A 22,040-nucleotide genomic window follows, 5' to 3' on the forward strand; every position below is an offset into this window, starting at 1 on the left:
GCTGCTCCCAATCCACAGTGCACACAGCACACCCGAAGAAATTCTCTTTAGAGGATGACTCTTAGGGGCTAAAGAAAGTACGTCATGGGAAATCACCTGCTGTGTGAAATTGGACAAAACACACTATTAATGTAAGGATAGGTAATGCAAAAACATTCTTTAAAATGGGGCTCTGCCCGGATGCTGGGGAAAAAATAAGCTGCAAAAACTTCAAGTCATATAATCCACTCTATTCTTTTCCCAATGATTTTCCTGGAAAACACAGACCAGAAATTGTACATTTCTGCTTTGTCTAGCATTTTAATTCAAGTCAAAAACAACGTGTAACAGTAAAATTCAATAAATTAATCCTAAAGTAAAATATGAAGGTCCAAGGATACACCAGTAGTGAATCTGCAGAAGGTCCTATCTCGCTCTGGCCTCTGGATCTTTGGTTTTTGTCTAGAATTGTGGCCACGTGAGAGACTTGATATATGAGGTGCTAAAACTGGAGGTTCATGATCTTTTAAAAGCCTGATCTAGTAAAAGTAGATTGACAGGAAAATAAAAAGTTGATGAACAACAGAGGCCAGATCAAATGAGATGCTATCAGAGAAGACCAAAGAACACACACTTATATCCACTCCCATGGAAGAGGGATATGGAAGAACTAAAGCAGCAGGAAGAAGGGTCAAGGACTAAATGAGTCTTTACAAAAAAAGAAGAAGAAGAAGAAGAAAAAGAAGAAAAGGCCAGGCAGGTGGAGCCAGGCAGACTCTGACGCATGCGCACACAGGGGTATCCCCATTTGTCTTGGTGGCCCCACTGTACCTACCCCGCACAGTGCCTTATGCAGGACAGGCACTGGTACATGTGTGTCCACTGAATGACAACTGAAAATGGTAGTTCTCGTGCTCTTATGATAAGGAAGAGCCACCAAGGCATTTGGGGAGGGAAGCAAAGGGCCACTGCAATGTTACATGGCAAATACGGAAACAAAAAAAAAGCAAACAAAAACCACGGGAAAACAAAAGACAAGGTCTTCTAAGCCAATAGTACTTCACTCCTCCCTGCGCACAGTACATAGTGTTCTAACTAGGTATTGCTTGTAAAAGAATTCACTAGTAACTACAACATGTTATAGGAAAAAAGGTAGTAACTAATGCCACATAACTCCAACACTGGCATTTCCTGAATTCCCTGAAGCTCCTACCACCCTTTGCTTATTTAGATACTGTAAAACCTACAGTGTCATTTATGTGCTTTGCATCTGGTTTCTTATGATGCATTTTGATTTTCCCACTTTTAGATGGTAGAGGAGAAAAATACCCAAATACAGCATCAGGTCTATTTCAGCTCAAGTGTTAAACTGTTGCTGTACCTCCTTTATGGAGAGACTAGCTATGAAAGAAGGCACTGTCTTTTCAGACTTGTAAGTGCCCACATCTTAGAGGCGAACACAACTTTTCATATTCTACCTAAGTAACAGGCTTCTGTGTTCTCCCATTATTTGAACAAACCAGGAAAAAAAAGTTGAGGGAAAGGGATTTTCCTACTGATCTCTCACTACTCTCCTCACATGCCCAGAAAACCTCATGGTGGGTATCTATCTGAAATGCCTCTGCCCCAAAAGCAGACATTTTCCAAAGAGTTATGAATTATTGCGACAAGGAGACCAACTAAGTCACCTTAGCGGTATTTATAAACACAAAGGGCCATATATCAGTTATTTGTGTTGTGTGAAGTCAGCCAGGAGCAAAGTCAGGAAACAAGGCAGAAGACTTAAGCTAAAAGAAAAGTAATACTTCTGTCTCCTATTTTTAAGGACAGATTTTCAAATGCACATGCCCTACTAGGTGCCAAGAAGGACCTGACTAAATGTGTGCAAATGCCCTAACGTAGGAGTGCCAATGGGTGGGCTGACAGTGGTCAAGTCTAGATATTAATTTTATTACACAGAAAAATAAATACAAGATTCAAAAACTGAAATCCATTTTCACCTGGTAATTAAAATATCACTCTACAAGGAAGGCAGAGTTTCCTAAGATCAAAAGTCACCAAGTAAAATGAAGCTGTCTAATAAATTCATCATTCTCATATTCCTACTGAGGGAAAGAAGAAATTCTTTTCTCTGTGCTAAGTTATTTTCCTAAGTGACTTCTTTTAATTTAAAAAAAAAAAAAAAAAAAAGGAAGAGGGGGGCAATTTTCCATGAGTTTCGATTATACAAATGCCACAAACAGCTTCTGAGGCTGAAGCTATGACAATGAACTTCCATGTCACAAAGAGGAGGAGGAGGAAGTGGAAGGGAACAGTGCAGAGGAAACACAGTGACATTGTATTACAGTAGGTATTTACGTCTGCTATCCTCATCCAAGGTAAGATCCACAACTTCTGCAGGTGAAGCCCAAGTCTGCTGGGGAGTCACAGCAGTCCATGACTGTGTTTGCCGGGTGCTGACATACTGCGTGCCGGAACCATGCTTCCACGACGAAACACTCTGAATCACACCTCCTCGAGGATGAACACACCTGCAATTGAGGTGGAGAGCAAAAGCACAAGCATGGTTAATCCCATCACAGGAAAACCAGAAGGGAATATGGCTTCAGGAGCACCGACTGATACTTTTACAAAGATAAGTTTACTGTGTGAGTTCATGAGACTCACAACCAATATCTTTCCCTTCTTCCTCCCTCTTTGTCTCCCTTCCCGCCTCTCTCAATTTAGCCTAAAAACGGACAAGAGTCTTGTCTCAGTCAGAAATTCTCAAGTTATGTCTAGATCCGTTACTGAAATGGATAGGTAACATAATGTTTCTCTCAACACAATTAAACCTCCGGGGTCTTCAGGACAGGGCAGAATATAAATCCAGAACAAAATTAAGATACCCAATCTTAGTCTAACCAAATGAAACAGTAAGAAATATAGGTACAAGCTGTTCTCCCAAAAAAGTTCTATGCCATCCTGGGAATAATACCTTCAAAGACAGTAATACTCCTTTACAGATTGGATTTCTAAGTAAGTACTTGGTCACGCAGGCATAAAGGATCAATTTCCCTTACCCTGAAGGTCACAACACCTGGCTCACTCATCTGAACTGCTTATGTGTTTTAGTTCAGGGAAAGTAACAAGGCTGAAGGTGCTCAGTTAAGGTCCTCTATAAGTATTTTATCAGAGGGACAGAACTGCCTTGCTGATAAATCTCACCGAGAGTTAACTGGAAGAAAACTGTTTCTGAAACAGTGACATAATGAGTTCCACATTCCAATCAAATGATAGAACCATGAGCCTCCCAGATGAATCACTGAGTGACTCTGGATTCGGATGAGAGGAAGGCAGGCTGCTCAAGCTTTCGTTGCTACTTTTGTCCTCACATGTGAATCACTGACCAGATCCTATGTAATGTATGTGACAGAGACAGCTGACAGGACTCCAGTCGCGTGAACTACTACAGTGGGTCTTGAGCAGCGGCTCTAACAGGCTGCATACGAGTGGTGCTGGATCGCTGGAGAATTCCAGCTCTGACCCACCGCTAACTGCACTACCAGATGCAAAAGAACATTAGGGTAACAATGGACAAGATTCAGTTGCAAAACTGCTGAAGGACTCTTAAGATCCTGCAAAGAGGCCTTGCTCCTACAAAGGTAGCCTGAAGTTACTCCCTTACCAAGAGAAGTGCCAAAAAACAGATCCCCCAGGGCCAGAGCAAGGGGCAGAATGTAGATCTGTTACCATACCAGAAGCCCATCATTTGTTCCGAATGGGCTAAGTAGCTATTAACCCAGAGGCTACTACATTTTCAAAGATTAGCTACTGAAAACCCTAAAGTATGAGACTTATATAAAGTCCAAAGGCTAATCCAGATCTGTCCAATTCATTAAGTACACTCAGATGAAGTGATCTTGTAATCACAGAAAAATGTCAGCCAAAGGAGTCCATTCAACATTTATAGAAATGGTTTTGATGACTGATGGCACTAGCAAACCGAGTTTCTTAAGCAGTCTCACCTCATTTGACAATCCCAACAGACCTATGAGGTAGATGTGGAAGTTACTATTCATACTCAACTGAAAGGGAAACTGAGGATTAAAGTGGTTACATGATTTGCCCAGGGTCACACTGCTTGAAAGTGGTGGGCCAAGGAGCTTCAAGCCAGGTCTGATCTTGAGTCCACTGCTTTTCACATCAGGTTGTCGCTTTACAAACGTGTGTATTAAATTAGGTAAGGCAAAACACAGTGAGTGCAAAGCAGAGTGCAATGTAGGCTCAGATTAACAATTTAAAAATATAAAGTTCTCCAATAATTCAAAAGCCCATCTGTACAAGGACTAATTAAAGGAGGCTAGAACTTAGCAGAATTCAGAGAATGAATGGCTACAGAGAGAATCCATGTAATCTTTGGCAGAATTCCTAGAAACACCTCCGAAATAAAAGAGGTATTTAGTCCCAAATGTTACCCTGCACTGCTCCCTAAGTGATCATACAAAGGAGTGGCTTTAAAAAGGATCTGATCCAGGGGCTCCTGGGTGGCTCAGTCGATTAAACGTTTGCCTGTTGGTTTCAGCTCAGTGACGTCATGATCTCAAGGTTGTGAGACTGAGCCCAGTGTTGGGCTCCCAGATCAGAGTGGAGTCCGCTTGAGAGCTTCTCTCTCCCTCTGCCCCTCCCCACCCCACGCTCGCTCTCAAGTGCACTCTCCCTCTAAAATAAATCTTTAAAAAATAAAATAAAGGGGATCAGATCCAATCTGCCCATTTTACAAAAGAGAAAAGCAAGGCCAAAAGACAATTGCACAGGGTCTTAAGCAAGTTATTAAGCATAGGACCCCAAAAAAGGCCTCCATCGGGGAGTTTATTTTACACTAAGCAACTATGCCTTCCTCAGACTGTACCTGAAGCACTATACTATGTCTGATTGTAAGGAGCACTGCCTGGCCCCTGGGAATCATTCAATAAACAGCAAAGCAGATTCTAGAACTACTCACAGTAGGAGAGTGAGAGGTGTAGAGACAGTATATACCACTGAGGAATGGTGGACACAGAGAGGAGAATAAGGAGATGAGGCACTTCTTCAACTATCTGAATTAGATCACTTCCGTAATTATGTTACAAATGATTCCAGTTACTGGAAACCAACTTGGACTACTTTAAGCAAAAAAGAGAATTTACTGGAAAGATACCTGAGCACCTCAAAGAACCTAAGGATGATGTTGTTAACTAGGTCTCATTCATTTGACTCAAGCCTCAACCCTCTCAGTCTGTTTCTCTCATTTCAAAATTTCGGATTCTCTGGATTACGTGATGATCCCATCTTCAGTCAAAAGCTTTCTCAGCTCCTATTTAACCGCAACTGGAAGGTCAATTCCCAAAGAAGGGAGAACCACCATGGTAGAACATGGCTACTTCACCTTGTACAGAGATCTCAAGAGCAAACTAACAACCACAAATCAGTTTATGGAGGGAAGTTTTAGATGATCATTACTACACAACAATCACAGCTACTACCAAATGGAATAAACTGCCTTTAGTTCAAGGAAGTGCTAGGGTATCTGGGTATCTGTCAGGAGTATTACAGAGTATTCCAAGATGACTTCTAAGGTTAGCACTGACTTTAAGATTTTGAATAATACAGGCAAAACTCCTTTTAGAAGGCAGGCTAGTAGTCACGGGGCGGGGGGCACAATGGTGGGAAGGTTGTAAATGGAAGACGGCACAGGAGGGACTTCTGTTTCTTGATCGGAGTGCTAGTTACCGGAGTGTGGACAGTCTGCAAAAACTAAAGTGTATGCTGAACACTTTTCTGTGTGTGTTATAAGCCAATAAAACATACCAGACATTTTTTGTGATTTAGTGATCTCAACTGTCTTGAATAAAATGGTAGCTAAGAGATGGATGAGGCCAGAACAAGGCTTTAACCACATTTCCTTTTTAAGTACAGGGCAAAAAGACTCAAGCTGGTAAACAAAGAGTGCTAGAGAAACATTTCAACTATTTTATAAGATGGTGTACATCACTTATACCGGATTGGGAGGGAAAAAATTTCAGAAGGAAAAAGGCACCAGAACATTGTTATCAGCCCCACAGAGCTGCCCTATAAAGGATGGGAGAGGCTCAAATTTCTGGTAAGGCCACAAAGTACAGTTTCATGGATTATGACAAACCCCTTTTCTGTATGATGAAAGACGTGGCGTGGAAACATACTCAGCTGTTTTCTAACTGATCCAATCCAATTCTAGTGCAGATGCAGGCTGCGTTTTCACAAAGCATTTAATCTGCATATGATGGGCAACTGGCATAAAAAATTACCTAGAGTCATATTTTGAGTCCTATATCCAAGAAAATGCTTAGGACTCACTCCCCCCCCCAAAAAAAAACCTACTTTCTAAGTAGTAAGTTTTGATAGGATAATTTCCTGCTCTTCATATACTGAGACTAATACAGGAGAGACTTCACAGTGGAAAAGAAAAAACACAGAAAGAGGGCAGGCTCTGATGGCCAGCTTTTGATATAGTTAACTTACTACCCTAAGAAAACAACATTAAACATTAATCACTTTTGCTCTCATTTACAGAGCATGAACATGACCTCTTAGATAACATTCCTACTTATTTTTCCTAATTGAAGATGAAATGAATCCTTGGCTTCAGAAAAATGCCTGTCTGTCTCCCTTGCTTTTTTAAGGTTAATGTTTGAAACTGGTTGTAGGAAGCAATCAGTCTTAAATGCAAAAGGTTTCCAGCATGAGTTGTTCTGTTGAGGGATGAACCAACATTAAGACAAATGACCACAAGACCAAAGACCACAGTGAAATGAGGTAAGGATCTGATTATTCCCAAAAGCTTCACAGGACAGGTATCAAAGAAACTGTTCCAACAGTTCCATAACAGAAAGATCTGTTCTGTATGCCTTCATCTTCCTAGGGCAATTACCAATGAGGCTGGTAGAAGAGATGGAAAAAGGACGAAGGACAAAGACAAATACTGGCAGAGGGCCATAAAGTAAAACTTCTGGCAAAATTAAATGGATACAGAGGAACTAGAGGTGCTGGAAAAAATCTGTATCTCATTGGCAAAGAACGTCTTGTGAAAATGGGACTGTCCCAAAATTAACATCTACAAACGGTAACATTTAGGTAACATCAGGAGTTAATCACAGCAATACAAGGCAGCCATAAAAGATGCATTCAAACCATTAATTCAGAAGGCATGCTTTCTAGTCTATGACTAGAAGAAACACGGAAACTAAGAGTACATATCAAAATCTAAATTTAAAGAGAAAAGATATCAACGTGCAAAAAAAGAAAAACTGTTTAAAAAAAATAGACACATCATAACTAGAACTACTGAGCCAATGTGAAACAAAATGCTTCCAATATGGAAAAATGGCAACACAATTCAAGTCCGAGCAACCACAATCCCAAAGAGAACAACTCAAGAACCAAGTCTGAGTTTTAAAAAAAACTCTCCGAAAGCCCACAGCAAGGTAGAATATCAAAAAATAAGAGCAGGACACAAAATCCAAACAAAACATCTCTGCATGCAAATCAAATTAGAACAAAAAGATGTGGATCAAAACCTAAAACCTTTTTCCAAGCGATAACCCTGCCAGAAGCCCATCAATACTTCATAACTGCAACCCTAGACCTGTAAAAGAAATAAATTCCAGATGAGATACAGGCAGCCAAAGCGGTCACTCCGAAGCAACCAACAAGAAAGCTTCTCCCCCCACCTGCTTCTCAGATTTTTAATCTCAAATGTTTGAAAGATTGTCAGGCCTCCTCTAAAGTAAGTACTGGAAAAATGTTCAGAAAGACACAGAAGAGCCAGTGAGACTACTCAGTCCTAGACCCAAAGAGCAAAATAAAGATCCCCTCAGAATGACACAGGAGTCAGTTCAAAGTACTCCGACAAAACCTGCCAACAGTACGTTCTATCATATGGGCAGTATTCACACCACTGAGGTTTCATCATCAATTGGTCACCTCTAGGATAGCATTTCCACAGGATTCAAACCAGAGGGTCAGAGTAAAACACATCTTGATGATTCAGAGCCTATATGGAAAAAGTCCTTGAAAGTAACATTACAGCGTGTCGTTTAAAATGTAGCCAGTCACTTGACTTAGTTCAAGAGTGGAACAAACAGGTCTATAGAGTAAAAGGACAATCTGGATAAAAGACCTATTAAGTATGGAGACGGGTGTACTACAGATCGAGAGGGAGAGAGAGAGGGAGAGGGAGAGAGAGGGAGTGTATTGGCGGTGGGTAAGAACTTAGAATTTCAATTTCCAAGTTTTAACAGAAATATCATGATAATTTTAACTCCAGATACCAAAATACTGGTAGAAAAAAAGAAGCTAAAGAGTTTATGATGGAAGAAAAGTTGAACAAAGAAGCCAAGAAGAAAGGTGGCTCACTCTGTAACATTTCTAGGCACAAGTAAACAGTAAAGAAGGGAGATCTGATAGAAGTTAATAGAAAACTGGACCAACTAGTATGTCTCAGAGACAAAGAGATCAGGTGAGCAACACAGGTTATCACCTACTCCTTGCTACTTCCGTAGGAACACATGACTAACAGCAAATTAAAACATGAAATGTAATTCAAGAGGAAGTTGGTGAATGGATAATGTGCTCCTGGCACAACTGAAGATAATTTACCTCTATCAATCTGTAAATAGGCAAGATAAGGTTTACAGTAGGGATTAAATAGATAATCATGTCTTCTATATTGTAAGGAACAACAGTGAAATAAATAATGGCAAACATATACTAAAATAAAGGAAAAAATCAGAAGGTCTATCCTCTCATCTGAGGGAAAAGTCAGCACGCAGGGAATAGATGAAAAAAGAGAACAGGAAAACGTTCTCGATTAAGGCAGAAAAAAAAAAGGAAAAAGAAGGGCATTAAGGAAAGACTGAAGAATGAAAATTCTCTCCCACCAGAATAGGGGAAATAACCATTAAGAACGGGAAAGAAAAAAGGAAGCAGCCACGCAATCATACTTATGGCATAAACACAGGACAGAGGAGGAAGTGTTTAAGTCTGATAACATCTGAGAACTGGCCACTTTGGGGGAGAAGACATGTTAAACAATGACTTAACTCTACGTCCTTAAAGTCTCAACAGGTATGACCTGAAAAATGCTCTCAGAAACTAGGATCAGTTCTCATTAAGACTCATTAAATGTAGCCTCAATTTACAGGCATGTGTATTTTGCCCGCACTCTCCACTCCTAAGTTCGCCTTCCATATACATGACAGAAGAAATGCTGGTCAAGTTTTATTACCTTCCTAACCAAAGAGTAAAATCAGATCCAAGAGCCAGATAATGTAGTTATTGTGTCATATACCTACTTGGGGCAATCAGGAAATCACAACCTAACTCTTGTAGCCCGGGAGAAAAGTTGTTTGCTAATGTAGAATACAGATATTACAAAGTCTAAATTTTTGGGGTGTGTGTGTGTGTGTGTGTGTGTGTGTGTTAAATGTTCCTCAGGAGTACCTCTGGGAGGGCTATAACTAATTCTTAGGATTATCGTAAAGCAAGAGTCAGTAAATCTTTTTTTCTACAAAGGGGAAGATGGTAAATATCTCAGACTCTGAGGACTATAAGGTGTCTGTTTAAACTTCTCAACACTGTCACTGGAGCGCAACAACAGCCACAGACAGTATGTAAATGAACAAGTATGGCTCCGTTCCCATTAAATTTTATTTATGAGTAAATGCATTTTATTTGAATTTCTTTTCATATAATTTTCACATGTCACAAAACATTCTTCTACATTTGAAACCTCCCCCCCACCACGCCTGACCCTTCACTATTTAAAATGTAAACCAGTCTTAACCCAAGGTCCATACAAAAACAGGGAGCAGACCAGATTTGACCCATGGGCTACAGTTTGCTCACCCCTAATCTTTTTTTTTTTAAGATTTTATTTATTTGAGAGAGTGAAAGAGAGAGCACGAGAGGGGGGAGGGTCAGAGGGAGAAGCAAACTCCCCACTTAGCAGCGAGCCCAATGCAGGGCTCGATCCGGGGACTCCGGGATCATTACCTGAGCCAAAGGCAGATGCTCAACCAACTGAGCCCCCCAGGCGCCCCTCACCCCTAATCTTAGAGAATGACAAATTTCAAAATTTTTTGTAATACTACACAAAGTTGATGTCTTGTGTCTTTTTTTTTAATTCTAAAAACAGAACTGCCTGAGTCACATGAACATCACTAGAAATCTAGGTTAGGAACAGACCAAAGTAACTCACAAGTTTTAATGAAAGACAAGAAGAGGTACGTTAGGAAACAAGCAATAGAGGTATGATGTCAGATGTGTATTTCCTAATTGTTTGCTCACAGTATATTTCCAGATAAAGTGAAAGTCAAGAAAATATGAATGGCAGGGGGAAAAGCAGGGTGATACTTATGCTGTAAGAGAAAAATCTGTCAAGCGATCTAGACATTTGCTAAAAATAAGAGAGGAAAACATCAGTTCTATTTCACATACATGTATGGTTGAGAAGTTCTTGATATAAGACATTATGCAACACATTCTGAAGCTCGTATCATGTCTAATCAAAGAGCATTTTTTAAACCAAAGGAAGCTGAGCAATAGCTCTCACCATTCATGCCAGCCATGCAACGAGGATTACCATTTTCTTCTCACTTGGCTTCTCGTTAAAATCACATTCACATTTAAAATATCAGAATGTTCCACTTAATATCCTACCTTGCATGTTCCTGGACTCCCACAATCTCCACTTCACTATCTGAAGAGGCAATATTAATTTCTTCATTGAGAGGTGCATTGCCAGCCGATGTCTTGTCACTTGCTAGGAATCCTGGATCCAAATGACCTGAAGAGAAGGGGGAAAAAATAAGCTCTATAGTTCGACTTCTTAGAAGCAGCACGAGCAACTCATTGACAGATCTCCCATCAAGGTTTAATCACAGAAACAGAATTGCTGTGCAAGACCTCACCAGAGCGAAACTGTCAAGTCTCTCACTTTCTATTCCTTTGGAAGAAAAAAAAAAAAAAAAAACCCTCTGAGTACTTCAGTACACAGTAAATAAAAAACTGTGATAACACTCTATTATATTTTATTCCACAATGCTTTTTGCATTCAATTCCTGTCTGCTTTTAAATGACCTGTATAACAGGTTTGTCACCACCTAGAGGGCAATGGGGTTCTCTACTGCTTACCGGTGAATTTTAACAAACAAAATTCTAAACCAGAAACGTTCAAAGGCATAAATGGAATAAATAACAGAAATCCTCATTAATATCATATTTATACTGGAATGCTTTATGAAGGATTTAACAATTTTCTTTAAATTTTAAATAATTTTAACAGTTTTTCTCAAAAGGAATGTAGAATTGACAAAATCTAAACCCAAAACCACATCTAAAAGAAGAGGCTAGAGGCAGATCACAGTTTTTGTTCTGAGCAACTGAAATATAACCTGTACGTTGCTGACAGTTCTTACTAGACAGAAAGAAACCACATATTCTGGAAAAGCACAATTTGCGGCACTGGGGCATGTAAGAACTTTTTCACAAGGGGCCTCACAAAGCATCTATTACATGGTGCAGTAAAACACACTCTCTACCTCACCGAAATGATGAGCTTCATAGAACTCTCTCTCCATAAAGGCTAAAAGCATAGCATCAAAGTACACAGCAATATAAGCAATTCTAACAAGAGTTAAAATAATTCAGCCTATGTACCCAGCTCTTAAATGTACTGGCCTTTATGAAACTTAGAATATCTAGGAGTTATGAAATAAACCAAGTTGCAACAGGTACAAATTTTTAATTACTCTTTAAAAGGTACTTTTATTTAAATATATTGTCATCTGACACAGTATTGTGTCTCTATATTTAAAAAAGAATCCTTGGTGATACCTCATATAAACTAAGCCACAATCAGTAAGATTTTACATACACGACTCTCCTTTCCCCCTCCTTCATCCCTTCACATCACTCACTCAAATGCTTCAAGGTCACTGAGAAACCTTGTATTTTCATACTCCTGCAAACTTTTAGTATAACCCTTTTGGAAAGTTATAGACAGTCCTAAAGCAAAAGCCTTTTAATTTTTTATCTTCTGAACCTGTAGTTCCATCTCTGAGAATTTAGCCTAAGGGAAAAAACTTTAAGCAAAATGCAATGATGTCCAAAGATAGTGATTAGTCTATGTAGAAACTTGGAAAAGTGTATGCATAACACAAAAAGTGTCACAAAAGACACTATAAAAATATTTTGGTGCTGGGTGAAAGCTAGTAAAGAGTAATCAAGCTTGAATGTAACTGTGGGTCTTTCTTTTTTTTTTTCAATTCTTTAATATTTTTTTTTTCTTCAGTTGGCTATGATGCATATGAGAAAACAAGACCACAAAGCTTAAAATGGCTTCTAGATAGAAGTGCGATTGAGATTATATTAGCCTGCAAGGGCTAACTTTCTGTATTAAAGAACAGCAAAAATAGGATTCTAAATATTGGCCGTAACTTTGAATCCGATGAGCATATGAAAGGCGGCATTCACCAGACAAAACCCAGTTTTGTTACATCTGGGGTGGTTGCTTAAATGGGAGTATGTATGGTTAAGACTTGATTTGGTAAACTCAGATTCTTGCTCTGACCCTAATACCTTGCTCGTGGCGAAGTCTTTTGTCCAATTTCTAGTTCAATGTTGAAGTTACAACTATTAGCACACACACTGTTCCTACTGCACTGCTAGGAAAGAATATAAATTGATAGTCTTTTTTCAAACCTTCAACTTGTCCACATTCAATCTTCTGAGCAGCCTGGATTTGTGCAACTATAACAATTGACCTCATCTATTTGTTCCTACAATAAATACTTGTTTATGACAGGCTATGTACTAGGTGCTAGGAATACTATGGAGAACAAAGACAGGAGGTATATGGTGTCTACCCTCAATGAACTCACGATATACTCAGGGATTATAAAAAGCAGTCCATGACACTATGGCTTGAAAACTGCTCCGTTAGAGAGGTAAGGAGTGCGTTTAAAGACACAGAAAAGGGAAATTTCCCAGACTTGGGAAAAATCAAGGACACTGCGCTCCTACGGAAGAGTAGGCACAGGTGAGGGGAAGTAGCAATAAGGAACACTGTGTTGTCCTTTAGGGTATAAAAGTTCAGCGAAATGTGGGGTAATGAAGTAAAAACAGTAATGGGAAATGAGGCTGGCAAAGTCAGCAGAGCTCAGATCATGGTAAGGAGTCTGGACTTGACCTTGAGAGTAGGAAACCACTGAAGTATTTAAGCAGTGACATGATGTGGTTTTCCATTTTTAAAAATTTCCTTTTGGAGTATACAAATGGAACTAATATCAGAGCAGGGAATATGAGAGGCAAGAAAACCAGTTAGACTGCCATAATTTCCTGGGTGAGAAATGACTACGGCTGAACTAATAAAGAAACAAAATGGGGGGATACTCCGTGTACGTGTATATACAGAGGCTTAGTAATGCTGGGAATCAGGCAAATCAACAAACTTAGGAAAAAATAATGGCTAGGTTTCTGCTTTAGGTAACTGGATAGTTACAGCGCTAGAGGACACCCATGAACAGATGAGGGTAGTTGCTCAGGACAGGACGATGGCGTGCCTCTAAGATGTCCAACAGGCAGCCGAGATGCTGTTCTAAAGCCCAGGACAGGGGTCTAGGGAGGAAAGAGAGTCCTCGGCAGTAGGTGGGAAGGTAAAGGGCAGCAGAGGCGTGAAGGAGGCCTAGAACAGAACCCTGACAAACACCAATAATTAAGGATGAGCAGATGAAGGGGAGCTCACCAAGTTAAGTGAGAGGCAGGAAGAAAACCTTAAAAAATGAAGCCAGGACACCATGGAATGAGCATTTCTAGGAAGAAGTGCTTATCCATGCCCAACACAGAGGTCCAGTGAGAAGAGGGACTAGGTGGAGTCCACTAGAATCAGCAATAAGATAACCATACATATAGCTTGGCAAGAAGAGCCTCAGAGGAGTGATAGGCCTACAGCCAGTGTAGCAAAGCAAGCTGAAGAATAATAGAAAGGAAGGGGGTGCCTGGGTGGCACAGCGGTTAAGCGTCTGCCTTCGGCTCAGGGCGTGATCCCGGCGTTCTGGGATCGAGCCCCACATCAGGCTCCTCTGCTGTGAGCCTGCTTCTTCCTCTCCCACTCCCCCTGCTTGTGTTCCCTCTCTCGCTGGCTGTCTCTCTCTCTGTCAAATAAATAAATAAAATCTTTAAAAAATAATAATAGAAAGGAAGGAAGAACAGACACATTTTAAATAGTCTGGCTATGAAGAAAAAGGCAATAGGATAGTACTGAGGAAGGAAAATGGGTTTGAGGGAAAGGGATGTGTATGTATAAAGAACTTTAAAAGATGGGAGAGACCCGGCCATATTTGGAAAAAAGGCAGAGAAGAAACAGGCGTGATGGCAGAAGGCTGAGGCAAGGTTCATCTGTGAAGAATGTGGCAAGCCCACGTGCAGAGCACAGGTGTGGGTGGGTAGCAAGGTGGGGGTTCAGAAAAGTGAATAAGACAGAACTGCCTAAGGAAAGATGGGATCTGCTGGGCAGCACTGAGAGCCAGGGTGAGGCTGCCGATTAGGAAGCTAACTCCACCCTCGATTCTGCCACCATTTGATTTTCTCCAGCTATGCTAAGCAGAGTGATACAGGTTCCAAGAGTGCGTCCAGGGATCGGACTTGGCCAGCTGGGTGCAAGAGGAAACGCTGCTGTATAGGGAGCTGGGCTTAAACATGCTGGAGCGGGGAAGAAGTGACGCTAGCAGGGGGGCTGGCAAAGGGCCGGGTGATGGGTCAGTGAGGTAGAAGAACAGTATAAGGGAAGTAACAGCCTGAGAGTATACAAGAGCCCCCGTGGAAAAGGAGAAACCAAGAGGAAGAGGTAGGAGGAAAACCAGTGATTATGAGAAGTAAAACATTGTAATTCCATCCTCTTGGCCACCCACCAACACAAGCCTCTGGGTCCCATCCACTGCTCTCCTGTCTCATCCTCCACTCCACTGTTATTCTCCTTTGCTCCAGCCACCCACTACTTACCTTCCTACAACTTTTCCACTGCCCCCTGGAATGCCAGATCCATGGAAAAGTGCACGGCACTTTTCACCTCCCTGTGGAAACCGGACTCTCCTGAAAATGCCACCTACCCTGTAGTCCTCAGAAGCTGCTCCTACACCTCAGCTGGGGGACCAGAATCACTTACGAATATTGCCCTCCATCCTCATGTACAACACCAGCAGCACCCACCTTCCAGAGCACTTCCAAATACTAACTACGGGGCAGTTTCACCCCTCCATGGAACATTACTGGCACCGGGCTTAGTTTCTCTCTCTTTCCACTTTAAGTCCGGCTACCATGATTACTTATACTATAGGAGTGCTCGTTATTTATGTGGACAACCACCCCCAAATTCTCCATGCCTACTCTCTAAGGAGCCAAGCCTCAAGAGGCACTTAACACTCCCTGGGGTAGACTCATAGCAAGGGGTTCAGCCCTTACCATCCTAAAAATAAACAAGATAACTGAATTAAACCAAACTAAAAAGGCAGAATGTAGTAATCATGGCTGCTACAAACTATTCCTCCTTGATTACTCAAATCTTTTAAACAGTAATTAAGAAAATATGACAAGAATATGACACAATTAGCTCTTAGTATCTCTGTGCCCAGTTCTATCTCCATGGTTCTAATTTTTTAAATTAATTTTTCTATTTGAGGGTAGCCTGCAGTTCTAATTTGTAATTCCAACTTATGAAATATTCTGTCTCAGTCATGAATATTTCTGAATAACCAGTCTTTACTCATTAGGCCCCTCATCCTGACCCTGTCACCCACAGGGCCTCATTTCAGATCTGGAAGTATCACTTTGCCTTTGTTTAAAGAAAGGGGAAGAAGAAAATAATAATAAAGGGGAAGAAATGAAAAATTACTATGCTACTTTTGCTCACAATTTTACTACAGTATCTTAAGAAAAACACAGTAACTACCGTCAATATTTAAGATTCTTCTAACTTTATTCATCCATTATAGATCCAGAAACTAGTAATTTACATACCACCTTCACATAATTACATCAATTCAAACCATTTTGATAGCATGATCTGGGCCATAAAAATTGTAATCCCAACCTGCTGGCATTTACAGAACTTGTGTGATGTTCTAAAAATGATCACTTAAAATCAGGATCTGCTCTTGCAGCCAGTATCTTTACTCTTTAGTCTAAAAATCAGTATAAAATAAAATAAGGGACACTGAGGTCAAGTGATGGGGAATAAATACAAATTTCCTGGTGAATGTCAACTCAGGAGACTAATGGTTGTGAGAGTTTTGCCACATTTCTTGTCAGAGCCATTAGATAAAATGTGCCACTCAGATAACAAGTCAGCTGAGACCCCACCAAGTTTATGGGATGCCATGCACTACAAGAGACACCAAGGCTTTCTCCAAGAATATATCCCCCCTTTGGTCTATTTCAGAGCCAGGGCAATTAGTCCTTTTCTCTCAATGTAACCCTCTTCAGTACGTCATATATTCCTTTGGGAGCTCCTACGTACAGCTTCACATTCTCTGGCCTTTGGGCCATCCTCCACTGTCATCCCTCCAACCCACGACCTCACAGGAATCCAGTGACAGAGCAAAGGCTAAAGTATACACAAAACTGAGTCTCACAGATGCTCTGGGATTCTTAAATACTGTCAGTGGCAATAATCTTTCCTGTTCCAGGACAAGAATAAGCCCTGTAGAAAAAGTGTAAATACCACAATTATCATATATTAAACTTAAAATAAATCAGAGCACTTATATTTAACTATTGGGGCAGCTGGCTGTCTCTGTGTAACTCTTTGCCTGTGTAGCTCTTCGGAAAGATAACTTCTTTCACTCTATAATCCTAAATTTTTGTCCTCTCACTAAAGACCTTTTCAACACACAAGTCAGAAAGAAAACAGCATAAAAAAATATTAACTAAATTATCACGGCAAACATTTTCTTTTTGTCTTCAAAAGAAATAATGTAGCTACTTTTAAAATCACAAATCTACTGGGTAAGAACTGGTCCAAAGCCAATTTGCAGCACATTAAAGGAAATTATTACATACTGGATGACAGCAACATATTAGGTATGAAAAAGGTTAATATCTCAAGTCATTATTCATTTAGCTTGAAAACAAGTAAATTATTACCTTGTATTTAGTTTTTTCAGTAAGAATGTGAGAAACAACTTTAAAAAGTAGGGGAAGAGAAGATCAGAAAACTAAAATCTTATAGTTCATAAGAACCAGGTAAAAATAAGCGAAGTCTGACCAAATTTGATCTCCTTCACAAGACTGATACATTGACTTCAAAGTACTATTAATAGAAACATGGCCATTCTGGTCTGATTATAAAAAGCCCTAGGCTAAGAACAGGAAACCCAAGATTTGTTTCTCTGCACTATAACTAGTGTTCTGGACAATCAAGATCATCATCCCTATTTTAAGGATGGAAACATCTTGATAAGAAGGCTGATGGAAAAATCATATCATTTCTGTAAAAGTTTTAATTTCCTGGGGGGAGACGACACCCTAAATAAATTTAGTTTACCACAATTATAAGCCTTCCATGCCAAGAGTACTTCAGATTTCTGCTTGTCTTAGCCTCATCTACATTTACGTTTACAGTGAGCAATAAGTAAAAATTAAGCCATTTTCCTATTTACTGATACTGTTTCCTCAACATACCCAACACAAGAGCTACCTGGGAGTGATTACTAAAAAGAGATTTTCCAGACCCCATACCAGATCTACTTACAGAATCCTCATGGAGAAATTTAGGACTCTGAATTTTTATAAGCACCCTAGGTAATAGAGCCCCACATCAGGCTCTCTGCTCAGCTGGGAGTCTGCTTCTCCCTCTCCCACTTTCCTTGCTCATTCTCTCTCTCCCTCTCAAATAAATAAATAAATCTTAAAAAAAAAAACAAAACCATCATTGTCTAATTGCCTGGAAAAAGAGGTAAGCTACTCTATCTTCAAGGATTACTTACAGCACCCTAAAAGGAGTGGGGCTGCACACCTGGTCTGAGATGCTGCTACTGATTAACCCCTGAATAGTCTGTTCAGTGACTGGGCTTTTATTTTGTTGGGAGAGTAGGATAACTCAAATTAACCATCTGAACACTTATCTTAAGGGGCACTTGGGTGGCTCAGTTGGTTAAATGTCTGCCTTTGGCTCAGGTTCTGATCCCAGGGTCCTGGGATCAAGTCCCCCAACAGACTCCCTGCTCAGTGGGGAGCCTGCTTCTCCCTCTCCCTCTGCCCCTCCCCCCAATGTCTCTTTCCCTCCCTCCCTCCCTCTCTCTTCTTCTCTCCCCCTGAAGTACGTAAATAAAATCTTAAAAAACAAAACACATTTACCTTAAACTCAAACCATAAGAATGACCATTTCATTGATGCTAATAGTTCAAATCTCAAAACTATAAACTGGTAGGCAAGCATAAATTCTGTTAGCGTTTTGCTGTGGCACTGTAAGTATATTCAAAATTTATGAGATGGGTTCCCACTATGACAATTATATCAAGACCAGAGTATATTAAGTTTTATTACTCACATACCTGCATTGTCAGATTTAGAAAAAAAGACTTTGAGCCAATATATGGTTTCATAAGAAAATGTGATAAGGATCTGTTGAACAGTGACGATATACAAAAATCTACACACAATATGTTGCCCAATACACGCATATGTTCTCTACATATTATATCCTAGAGAAATTAATCACATGCATGTACCAAGAGACATGTACAAGAAATGGTAGCATCATTTGGAATAGCATCCTAAATGTCCAATAAAGAGAATGGGTAAGTCAACCATGATATATTCATACAGTAACTACTAAATAGCAATGAAAAATGAACTAGAGCTATCCTTATCAACAAGAACACAAAATGTTGAAAAATGCAAGTTACAAATGATTACCTTCAATGTAATATCAATTAGTATTAAAACATATTTGCTTACAGATACATAACAAATGCAGTAAAAATGTAAAGAAACACACAGGAATACCAAACATCAAATACCAAATTCAAAACAGCTTTGGAATGGAGAGGGAAAAGGAAGGGGAACAGAGTTGAAGCCATGGGTGTTTCCCTTACATATTTTTATAATGTTTCATTTCTTAAGAATGGTGGTAGGTACCTGAGTGATATATTCTTAAAAATTTGTGTGACTGAAATTAAAAAAAAAAAATCAAAAATAGAATTAAGTACACAAAGGCTAGTTTAAACAATCAAGATAACAATTGATTTAAATAATCTTAAAATGTGATGCTATCCCCAACACTGGTAACTTTAAGGGTAATTTAAGACCCCGTACCCTTGCACTATTAAGTTAAACTGTCTGAAACTGCTGGGTTTGTTATAGGTCAAAAAGTCAAATATTAAAAATTCCATATGGCTCAAACTAATATTAAAATTCTCTACATGAAAAACAAAACAAAAAGTAATCATTCATGTTCTCCCCAAGACTTTACTATACAGTGATCTACGTTTAACAGCAACACTAAGAAACAGGGAAATAAAAGTAGAAGTAGAATGGATCACTGGTCAACAGAAGAAAAATGAAGATAAACTATCCAGTGTATAGAACAAATCATATAACTTAGAAATACATATTGCACAAAATGTGGTCAAACTACTCTCCTTTGATATAAAATATTACTGCTTAATTTTTAAAAGTACTTATATATATTAATAAATCCTTAAAAGATCCTTGTTGGGCAAAGCAAGTATTTATACATATAAAAATTGGAAGTCCAGAGGAGAAACACCTTGTTCAAGGTCAAACAGTCAGCAGTCAAAACAGATCTAAAACTAAAGTCAGGTCCTGCTCCAAAATTAGCTATAATAAATTAAGCAGAAACTCAACAAATAAGAGATTTTTATTTTGTTCCAGATTATGGAAGGAAGAATTAAGGGCAATGATCTGTGGAGCGCAGTCTCCTTTTTTTATTTCCTAGCTATTTCAATATAAAAAGTTCTAAACCCATTATTATTTTTGTAAAACCCATAAACATAATATTTTAGGTAGTGATTAAATTATAAGAGTAGCTCATAAAAGCCAATGCAATTTATAATTTAGGAAACTATAATCGTTCTGTAACACTAAAGTAAGAAAATACACACTAAAAGCACTCTCTCGATCCCCTCCCGCTCTCTTCTCAAACTTAAGTACTAATGCTTTAAGAAAAAGGTTTAAGTGAGAAAGAATGCTGAAAAAGTGTTGAGGAACACAGTTAAGGAGACTTGGAGACACTGGGCAATGTTTTCAAAAACAATGCAATGGGGTTTTTTTTAGTGAATATATATCATTCTTCAGAATCATCACAGAGCCCAGATAATTTATGCAAGATAGGGAGAGAGATTTTCCTGAGATACCAGATGCAGAAACTGAAAGAAAAGGGTTGGCAAAGACAAACTTGAGAGCTACTGTAGAGGAACTGACAGGGACAGGCACACTGAGAAGCGGAAGAAAGTGCAGCCCCGCACAGGAGCAGTCCCCAAGGGCAAGTTTAATCAGCTCCTTCCCCAAACTGCAAGGTAAGGTGGAAGTACAGATTAAGTGAGGGAAGCCCCTGGAGAAGAGGGATGGGGAAGAGTATTAAGGCCATCTGGGTGGTTTTTAATGTATGTGAAGCATTTTTAACCCAAGAAATAGGTCTACTGGAATCTACCTATGCCTACCATTATTTCTCATGTTTGCTTCCTTCAGATTAGGAAAGATGAATGACACGCTACCCACGTCTCCTCTTCAGTGATAAATGGCACCCTGGATAGTCACAATCCTCTAATGCCAGATGTCTCTAGTTGGCCTGCTCTCATCGGCAGGGTCACTACAAGGAAAACAGCTGCCTGGACACATGCACAGTACACCATTAGCGAAGGGGGAGGGGAGGGAGACCAACCTGCCTCCGCATTCAGCTCCTCTAGAAGCCCGCTGGTCCTCCAGGTAGCTCCTGTGTCCTGGCCTCCTACAGAATTACTGTGCTCTTGAACTACTGCAGCCGCCAATAAATTGTCCACATTTACCACTTCTGGGTCAGAGCTGGTGTCAGACATATCATAATGAGCTACAACTGGAGGTCCATCTAGGGAGGAAAGAAAATGTATACTTGTATCTAACTTCTGGGGTGAAAAATACTTCTGCAACTAAGAGCCCTCTAAATGCCAGTTGCCTTTATCTTATTCTACCTGCTCAGAAAAGCTGCGCTTTATACATCTAATAGTTTGTACATGATGTGAAGGTGGAAAAGATAACCCAAGCTTATAAAGATGAGGGACACATTTGAAAAGGAGGTTATGAAGAACGGAGGACAACAGTATACTGAACAAAATTACACTGAGTTCCTGTCATATTTCTAAAGAGCAAAAGATTATGAAAAAGGGGACGACTCCACAGAGAGAGTAAAACTGATTTTTTAAAGGAAAAAAACTGATGCAAACTATAAAAACTCAATTTATAGTTTTTAAGAGAACGAATCTAGTTCTTTCTCTTAGTAGCTAATACTTAAAAGTCACTAATAGATTCAGAGAAGAAAATCAAATACATATTTTCCTATTCTAAAGAAATTAGGCGAATACTAACAGCTCTATGTCCAATAAAACCCTTTACAAATATCAGGGATGTTATACATTTTATAACATTCTACAGAAAGACAATACAAAATCCACCTTCAGGATTTTGCTTTGGATGTCTTGTTAGGGATATTTAAATTTTCTTTTCCCTGAGAAAGACAACCAGCTCACACTCCAAGGCGACGATATACAACCTCATGGGTTATTTTAGAGGAAGATATTAAAGTTCTCACTGGAAAATAAGAGATCCCTTCTACCTCCAAATCACCCTAACTAGCTGAAAAAGGCAGCAGAGTTCCAGAGTAATTAAACTGCAGTGACTCATGCTAAAATAACTCAATATTCATGCTTGTAGAACAGATACATGCTTTAAAATGCTAATGCTACCCTTTTCCTAATGCAACAGCGAAAAGCAAAAATACAGTTTTCATTCAA

General features: G+C 39.6%; 1 protein-coding gene across 3 annotated transcripts in view; it reads right to left on the reverse strand.

Annotated features, from left to right (window-relative positions):
• Nucleotides 1-284: 284 nt before the first annotated feature.
• CUNH18orf25 (chromosome unknown C18orf25 homolog) overlaps nt 285-22,040 on the reverse strand; it is a 76,292-nt gene continuing 54,536 nt past the window's right edge. For 2 of the 3 annotated variants that reach the window (XM_008691593.2, XM_040632551.1), the window contains exons 3-5: nt 20,936-21,118; nt 10,696-10,822; nt 285-2,510 (exon numbers count right to left, since the gene is read on the reverse strand). In XM_008691593.2, the coding sequence (XP_008689815.1) occupies nt 2,321-2,510; nt 10,696-10,822; nt 20,936-21,118 (500 nt within the window). In that variant the 3' untranslated portion in view covers nt 285-2,320. The remainder of the gene's footprint in view (nt 2,511-10,695; nt 10,823-20,935; nt 21,119-22,040) is intronic. The other variant, XM_040632552.1, reaches the window with a different exon arrangement.

Source organism: Ursus maritimus, unplaced genomic scaffold, assembly GCF_017311325.1.
Source record: "Ursus maritimus isolate PB19 unplaced genomic scaffold, ASM1731132v1 scaffold_18, whole genome shotgun sequence".
Taxonomy (NCBI): Eukaryota; Metazoa; Chordata; class Mammalia; order Carnivora; family Ursidae; genus Ursus; species Ursus maritimus.